The 9435-nt window shown below is 33.2% G+C and overlaps 1 protein-coding gene across 1 annotated transcript in view; it reads left to right on the top strand.

Annotated features, from left to right (window-relative positions):
* Positions 1-91, top strand: part of LOC136854448 (cyclic nucleotide-gated channel beta-1-like) — a 27522-nt gene extending 27431 nt beyond the window's left edge. Inside the window, exon 5 of the mRNA XM_067130740.1 lies at positions 1-91. This exon is cut by the window's left edge and continues 299 nt beyond it. Within this exon, the coding sequence (XP_066986841.1) occupies positions 1-91 (91 nt within the window).
* The last annotated feature ends 9344 nt before the right edge of the window (positions 92-9435 follow it).

The following is a 9435-nucleotide window of genomic DNA, read 5'->3' as shown; positions in this document are numbered from 1 at the left end:
GGTCGACATGCAGACTATGAAGGATGGAAGTTATCGCTTTATTCTGCACTATATGGAGTATCTAACGAAGTTTCATGTGATTCGTCCCTGAAATCAAAGACAGCAGCTGAGGTTGCCAATGAACTTCTTTTCATCTTCTTGGATATAGGTGCACCACACATCCTTCAGTCTGACAATGGACGTGAGTTTACAGCTAAGTGATCCAAGAACTTGCCTCACTATGGCCTGAACTCATCTTAGTAAATGGGCGTCCTCAGCATCCCCAGAGTCAGGGATCTATTGAAAGAGGTAATGGGGATATGAAACTCAAGCTCATTCGCATGGATAAGAGACAATAATTGTGCTAAATGGAGTTATGGTGTCCGTTTTGTTCAGTGGGCCATGAACAGTTCATATCATGAGGCAATCAAGATGACTCCCCTATCAAGCATTCACTGGCAACAAGCCAAGATGTGGTCTTAAGTCAAATTTACCAGATGCATTCATCAGCAAAATATCGTCTGGTATTGAAGAAGAAGAACTTGAAAGGCATAGAAGTTCCACTTACCGGAGATTCAGCTCAGGATGACCTAATATCAGTAGACCCTGAATGTGAACGTGAACCACATCCAGTTGCAGACTCTCAGCAGCAACCTGCTATGGAACAAGAAAATATCTCAACCGAAGTACTGCATCCAGCAAAACAGGCAAGAAAGGAAGCTGAGTATGGTCTTCAAAAGCAAGCAGCAATAGATCAATGCAAGCAGTTGATGTTGGAGACAATGTGTCTGTACCGCAATTTGACCCTAGTAAAGGAGACCCCTAACATAGTAGGTGTTGTATTAGCAGTTGAAGACAGTGGTTATGTGATTGGCACAAAAGTGGAATTATCAATGGTAAACTTGCCAGAAATCAATTCAAATTTGTTCAGTACAAGGACTTTTGCCTGAAAAATATCCCCAAACAACAGTTAAGTATTCGCGAACTAGTTCGAGCAGGAAGTGTGGTGGCCAAGGATACCAGAGATGTCTTTGCTGGGGCAATTGCTTGTCAAAGCGGTGTTCTTGTTTGAAAGCTAGCCTTCGATGCAACAGTGCTTGCCACAGACACAAATCATGTGACAATATTGACAAATAATTACTGTAAATTTGTTTGATATGTATGACCATTGCTTACATAGACGTGAAATTTTTCTATATTTTTAATGATTAAAACAGCTGTTTAAAAAATTGTATTTTATTTTATTAAAAGTTTTTTTTTCAACTTACAATAATTTGTACTAGTTTTCCTTATTTTGACCCCAATACTAAGAAAAAAAAATATCTAACCAGTTTGTGTATGTCCATATTTATTGCTGTTCAGTTTTAGTAATATTTCTTTCACTAAGTTGTGTTTAAAATAGCTTGTTTCATTAAGTAAAGTCCTTTCGTGTTGGTTAGTTTTTCCGCCTTCCTGCACAAATACTTTAATGGTCATTATAACGATTGTTTATTTGAATTTCTCTGAATAATATTGTATGACATTGAAGTGCAGAAAGATTTTATCTTGGAGCAGCAGCGCTCTCTTCATATATATAAAAGGTTCTTTTTGTACCAAAGATATATTTTCATGCATCATGGCTGCCCATTTCATGAAATGGGTAAAGGGTTTATTGCCCATTTCATGAAGTGGGCTAACCACTTGCCCATTTCATGAAATGGGCAAGTGGACTAACTCACTTCATGAAATGGGCAAGTGGTTAACCCACTTCATGAAAATGGGCAATTTCACAGATTAAGTGTAACATATATACAGGGAGCCTCGATGGCACAGTCGGTTACAGCAGCAGCTTCGGACTTCGTGAGGTCTGTGGCGCGAATTCAAATCCGCAGCCGGCTGATCAGAGAACGGACACTTTGCTATCCCGTGTAGACATCCCGAGATTATGTATGTAATCAACGGATAGGTTTGCTAAAAAGCAAATGGGTGTTACAGACTAAATACACACATATGTAAAAATCTCGGTTGACCTTTGAAAGTTAGGTCAGCTATTCGCAGGGTCCATTTTCACTACACGCAGCAGATAGGAAACTGCTGAAACATTCGCATACAAGGGTCGAAGAAACCACCTTGGTGACAAGACACTGGCTGGCAAATGCGTTTTCAGCAAAAAACGTTCGAAGCTGAACCAGTTACAAAATCCGGTTTTGAAGGATGCTTCTTAATAATGTATGGTGTGTACGTGTACTTCGTGACGCCTCGAAGTACAAGAGCTTTCTTGCCGAACTTTGACCTCGAATGATGTCGCATACAAAAGTACGTTCGTTCGTGCGTTACATAATGAATATAATGGGAGGAACTGTTGTTCGATTGGACTTGTGAGATCCGATTCTTGTGTGTCTGAAAGATGTGGTGATTTTCACATGGAGACTGTCCCAGAGGACTTGTGGGTGAAGTAAAATTCATATACGTTTTTAGACTTTGTTTTTCAGAACTGTGACACACAGTACCTCCTGTGTCAGTGAAATGTGTGTTTCTGCAATTTTTACATTTTATGATTTTTAATGTGACGTTTCTTTTTCACAGGTATTTCTGTTCCACTCCATTCCTATTCCTTTTTCCTCTCTCCCTACAAGGATGAGAGTGGTATGACATTTGAGATGACCTGTTTTAATTGATTGACGTGTTCATGTTTTGACAGATGAGTTATTTTCTGTAATTGGGGTTTATGATTTTGGAGCATTATTTCCTTAGAAGATTTTCTGATAGTTATGTGAAACATTGGTTTCATTCTTCGTAATTTTTAAGAAGTTATTTTTCGTTGATTTTGTCAATAAAGGGTTTTAGTTTTTGTACTTAGTATCTCATTCCAGTAGTCCTTAGATTTTAGTTGGGAAAGATAAAACTTACGATGCCGCTCACGTTACTGCTATCACACAATGTCTCAGGAATAAGCGAGATTAAACCTCTGTTCATAAAACAGAGACTTAAATCAAGTATAGGCTCAGAAATGGCCTTCACACATATAACAAAGCCACTCCAACATCTTCTAAAAACATAACAAACATCTCACACGTCTTGAACTCTCGACTTACCCGCGCAACAACTTCTCGCTGCTGGGAGAAAGGGCGTTGGGTCTGGTATGATACATGAACCATATGTTACCGGGGTCTAAGCGATGTCAGGCAGGGCAGCCGATCGATACTAATTTCTACTCCAAAGCCAGATCAAAGTCCTTCAAAAGAAGGCATCGTGCTTACCCCATTCAAAAATGGAAATGGGAAAAAGCATATTAAAATATATAATAAGAATATATATATATATATATATATATATATATATATATATATATATATATATATATATATATATATATATATATATATATATATATATATATATATATATATATATATATATATATATATATATATATATATATATATATATATATATATATATATATATATATATATATATATATATATATATATATATATATATATATATATATATATATATATATATATATATATATATATATATATATATATATATATATATATATATATATATATATATATATATATATATATATATATATATATATATAAATATATATAAATGTACTATATAATATATTATATATATATATATATATGTATATATATATATATATATATATATATATATATATATATATATATATATATATATATATATATATATATATATATATATATATATATATATATATATATATATATATATATATATATATATATATATATATATATATATATATATATATATATATATATATATATATATATATATATATATATATATATATATATATATATATATATATATATATATATATATATATATATATATATATATATATATATATATATATATATATATATATATATATATATATATATATATATATATATATATATATATATATATATAGTATATATAGGCTTGTGTGTATATTTTCATATGTTGCCTGTATGTGCGTATATCTTCCTATAATTTTGACATATTTACTAATTTTCATGTGTTATGTGTAATGATAATGGTTGTTGAAGTGTCATATTTAGTTTGGCATCAGATCTCAAAAGAACTAATGATTGAATAACTTAATAGCGTAATTTAGAATTGGTAATATAATTTTAATAGTAACGTAGTTCAGAACGAATATCTTTCTTGGTAAAAGCATAGTATATTGAACACGTGTGTGTGTGTCCAGCAAGGACTTGTTTCATTTCAGTTGTCATCAGTTGAGATAAGAGAGAGCGCTTTGTTTTGGGTTAGTGATGACAGGTTTGGAAAACGAATGCCGATTCGTACTGTACGGGCTCAAGATGAGGGATTTCATGTTGTTACATGCATTGTTCAAGTCATGTATGCCACTTTGAGAGAAAGAATACGTGTCTTGATCAGTTACGTCGTGTTTTGTAAGATTGCGTTCAAAATGTTTTGCTGGGATGACGTCATTTTCCTTCTAGAAGCTTCTCCATTGTATCTCGCACCCAAAATGCTTTAATGATGTCACCTCCCTGCTTCTAGAACTTTTGTATCTCGTACCCAAAATGCTTTAATGACATCATGTAATTGTTTCACGTGGTACTGGAATTCTAAAATTTGTTTCATTCTGAATCCTGAGACCAGTCGATTTGGTTCCCTCTCTCTCTCTCTCGTTCTTAGAAAGAGATTACTTTTAACGTAGTGTTTTGTGGTCACGTATTAGCACTAACTTTTGAGATCTGAATTTAGCAAAGTTATTTAGTTTGTAACGGCGCCTGGTAAAAAGTGTGTTTTGTGGTAACGCAGCTGCAGCAAGTGATTTACAGAGGTTTTCACAAGTTTGTGTAAGGTAACGCGAATTTCACTTATTAATACCATGGTATGATAAGTTAGGAAATTTTGAACGAGTAAAATCATTATTGATAAGTCTTATGTGTATTTTTGTGTGTTTTTCTGTTTACAATCTCTTTATATTTTCACATTTTTATGTATGTGATGTAACATTTATTTACATAGCATTTTAAATATTTCTTGGTAATTTAACATTGCATAATTGATTTAATATTTCATTAAGATTCTCTTTTTAAATCCTGAGTAATTCTTGATAGTTTAAATTTTAATTGATTAATTTAAATTCCTGATTAAGTTTTTGTGAATTAGTTTTGTTTCATAATTTAATTCAAGAATTAATTGAGTGTTGTGTTATTTTCAAGTAATAATAGATTTTTCAGATTGGGAATTCTAATTATAAACTTTGAATTTAAAAATAAATTTTTGTATTTAACATTTTTAGAAAAAGTGTTTCATTTATTGATCACCAGTGAATAAGATTGATTGTGTGTGCATAAGGCAAAGTGATAAACATGTTTTGTTCTTTAGTTTTGCTAAAGTGAATTAAGACCAGGGAAACAGTTAGAGTTTATGATGGAGTGATGCCCTTCTACTCTAGAATATTTCTAGTTTAATTTTGATACCTCACACATATTCTGATAGAATTAGTTTTTTCTTAAGGGATCACTGTTACCTTTAGAGTACTCAGTCATAATAATTAATGTTATGAGAGTTCAGGTATCTGGCTGAAGTGAGGTATATTTTTGAATTTTGAGATTAGTTGTGTAATAACCAGGTACTTGATACGCATCGTGACATTATATTGTTTGGTGCCCAGACCCGGGAACAAAACAAAATATCACTCTGGTTTATGGTTTATACTGGTGGAGTTAGGGATATAATTTGATAGGAGTGACCACATAGTTATTTTTTTGCTTTGTATTGTGAATTATTTAGTTGAGTAACTTAGAGAAAATGGCTCTGTTCAGTGTTCAGAGGTTTTTAGCAGCTCCTTCCATCCAAGAGTTATCTGAATCCAACCTGACTAAGGCACAGTGGATTGTTTTAGCAGTAGCATGGGGGGGTAATGTGTCTAGTGGTATGATTAAGGTAAAATAGATGAAGAGTTGGGAGATGTGCAAGAGTTGTTAAATGCAGCTGAGGCAGAGCTTACAGAAAAACATGAGCAAAAGAAAGAGAAAAGTGATGCAGAAGCAGAGCTTAGACATATAGAAGCAGAAGAAAATTTTATTAAGCTGAAGATGCAGGCAGAAAGAGAAAAATGAGAAGATAGAAAGAAAAAGAGAAAGAAAGGAAGGAAAGAGAAGAAGAAAAAGCAGCAGAAGAAGAAAGAGAAAGAGCAAAGAGAAGAAAGAGAAAGAGCAAGACATGAAAGGGAGATGGAGTTAATAAAAGCTCAATCCACATTACCTGTAATACCATCTAACCCTACTCAAGGTAATTCAGACCCTGTATTTGATGTAGTAAGAGTGCAGAAATTAATTCCAAAGTTTACAGAAGAAGCTCCAGATGAGTTTTTTGATCACTTTGAAAAAGTGGCTTCAGGTATGGGATGGCCAGAGGATAAATGGTCGGTCTTGTTACAGAGTGTTCTCATTGGTAAAGGAAGAAGTGCCTATTTAGCCTTATCAGCTGATCAGTGTAAAGAGTACAAGGTACTCAAACACAATGTGCTACAAGTTTACCAGATGACCCCTGAATATTATAATGAAAGATTCAGATCTTTAAGAAAGGATGACAAGATAACTTTCTTGGATTATGCCTACAAAGTAAGAAGATGTTTTAAACGATGGTTGGAAGCCGGCTGCTAAAGTTAAATCTATGGACGAACTTGAGGAGTTAGTAGTCCTAGAACAATATCTTAGAGGAATTCCTGAACACATAAGAGCCTATTTAAGAGAGAGAGAGGTTAAGAAACTTGACAGAGCTGCTACATTGAGTGAAGACTTTAATATAATATGTAGCAAAAGAAATTATAATGTTAAGTACCAGAACCAACAACGCACAGGTTTCAGGTCTCATCCAAATTTCAGGAACATTACAACTGGAAATCCTTCTAGTGGCTATGCCAATACAAAACCAGGTAGCACCCCTCAACAATTGGATGTTAAATCCTCATCATCCAGTCTGTTTTCAAGACAGATACAGAAGACTAATGTTGTCTGCTACAAGTGTGGAAGAGTAGGACACTACAGTCGAGATTGCTATCAGACACAACAGCAGACCAAACCAGTTGGTCAAGTGGTTAAAGGTAACCAGGTGAAGCAAACTACGAAGAGCAGTGTGGGAACGACTGAGACTAAACACGAAGAGTGTTTAGCAACCAGTGGAAATGTAACTTCAAGCAGTGAGTGGCTGAGCAGCTTGGAGGCTTTTAAGCCATATATCTATGAAGGTACACTGACAACTCAAGGAGGAAGTGTGCAGGTACCAGTCAAAGTATTACGTGATCCGGGGAGTAACCATGGTGTGGTAGTTCGTGGTGCTCACCCACAGTTGGAGAAGAATCTCACCGGAGATTCAATTATTTTGAAGGGTATAGGAGGAGAAGAGGTAACTCCTATATGCCGCTTGCATTTGTCCTGTGAATTGGTGACAGGAAATGTTGATTTTGTTGTAAAGGTGTACATGTTTTACTGGGTAATGAAGTTGGTGGTGTACCATTTGTTCCTTGTCCTATAGTGACAGACAAACCGTTAAGGGTTAGTCGTACGGTAGATTTAGAGAAGAAAAACCCCCACCTGTTTCCAAGTTGTGTAACTACCAGGAGTATGAAAACTATGTCTGTAAGTGAAGATACTGAGGATTTACCTGCACCAGAAGAATCAAGTGACGGATCTTTAAGATTAGTAGAGCTGTTCCAGGAAAGTGAAGTTTCCCCTAGTGGTAGTAATGAAGAGATTTCACAAAAAGAAGAGGATCCTGTTGTTATTAAAGAGACTCCGAGTAGTCAAAGTGTTCCTGAAGATAGTAATGAAACTACAGAAGCAGAGTTAACAGATATGGAGAGTTCAACCCTTGAAGTTGGTCAAGTGACTAGAGAGAAGCTAATGAAACTGCAGAAGAGGGATACAACGTTGGCTGATCTGTTCTTCAGAGTTGTTGATCAAGAAGAGATGCAACAAACCTCCACCTGTTATTATCTAAAGGAAGGATTGCTAATGAGGAAGCATCGACCTGCAGATATACCAGGAAATGCTGAATGGGGTGAATATCATCAAATTTTGATTCCATATCCATTGAGGAAACAAGTTGTTGCAGTAGCGCACGAGTCTGGACATATGGGAATCAGGAAGACTGCTGAGAAGATTATGAAGTATTTTTCTGGCCTGGACTTCACAAGGATGTTAGCAGATTTTGCAGAGTGTGTCACACATGCCAGATAGCTGGAAAACCGAATGAAACCATTCAGAAAGCACCCTACAACCCATAGAAGTTAGAGGAGAACCCTTTAACAAGGTAATTATAGATGGGTTGGGCCACTTCCGAAAACAAAGAAAGGAAATGAATATCTATTAACATTAATGTGTCCAGTGACTAGGTATCCTGAGGCGATTCCTGTAAGAAGTATAAGTGCAAAGGTAATTGCTGAGGAAAGTTGGTGGAGTTTTTCTCCAAGTTTGGAATACCAGAAATTGTGCAATTGTGACAATATATATATGTATATATACTGTATATATTTTATGTATATATATGTTATAAATATTTATATCCATATATATATATATATATATATATATATATATATATATATATATATATATATATATATATATATATATATATATATATATATATATATATATATATATATATATATATATATATATATATATATATATATATATATATATATATATATATATATATATATATATATATATATATATATATATATATATATATATATATATATATATATATATATGTAAATTATATATAATTATATATACTGTATATATGTACTAAATATATATATAGACATATAATATGTGTCTGGGTGTGTGTGTAAGCATATATACAGTATATATATGTATATGCAAATTTTAGGTAACATAAATCAGGAGAGAGCACATTTCTATTCATTTGATTATATCATATATTTCAGGGCATATTTCTTATATGGCAAAATAGTTTTTGTGCAAAAATCAGCCTTCTAGCTGTCATATTTTCATAGTTATTACAAAATAACCATAATTTCTGTTCTTTTTTCTTTTCTCAAAATTTAGTTTTTTCAAAAATAAAAGCTTATAACTCCAAATAGACAACCAAATTCGATTAAACTTTTACAGAGTGTGGTATAACTATATATCTTGATTTCGTACATGGGAAATTCTTTTTTGGGTGAAACTTTTTTCATATTTTTTTAAAAGTTTGAACTCCTTTTTATTAAATGCAAAAATAAAATTAACTCAGAGGTTGAATATCTAAATTTCCCATGATGAAATTTTCATTATTAGTTGAAGAATAAGTGGTAAAAATTTTAAGCAAATCCCGTCATTCATAAGGTAGTTATAAGCACTTACTTTATAATGGGGCCTTATGGAGTCAGTGCTCCCTTAAAATGACTTTGTAATGTTATACGTTGAT

The sequence above is a fragment of the Macrobrachium rosenbergii genome, chromosome 29 (genome assembly GCF_040412425.1).
Source record: "Macrobrachium rosenbergii isolate ZJJX-2024 chromosome 29, ASM4041242v1, whole genome shotgun sequence".
Taxonomy (NCBI): domain Eukaryota; kingdom Metazoa; phylum Arthropoda; class Malacostraca; order Decapoda; family Palaemonidae; genus Macrobrachium; species Macrobrachium rosenbergii.
Note: the sequence above shows the minus strand (reverse complement) of the source record. Positions and strands in the feature narration are given on the sequence as shown.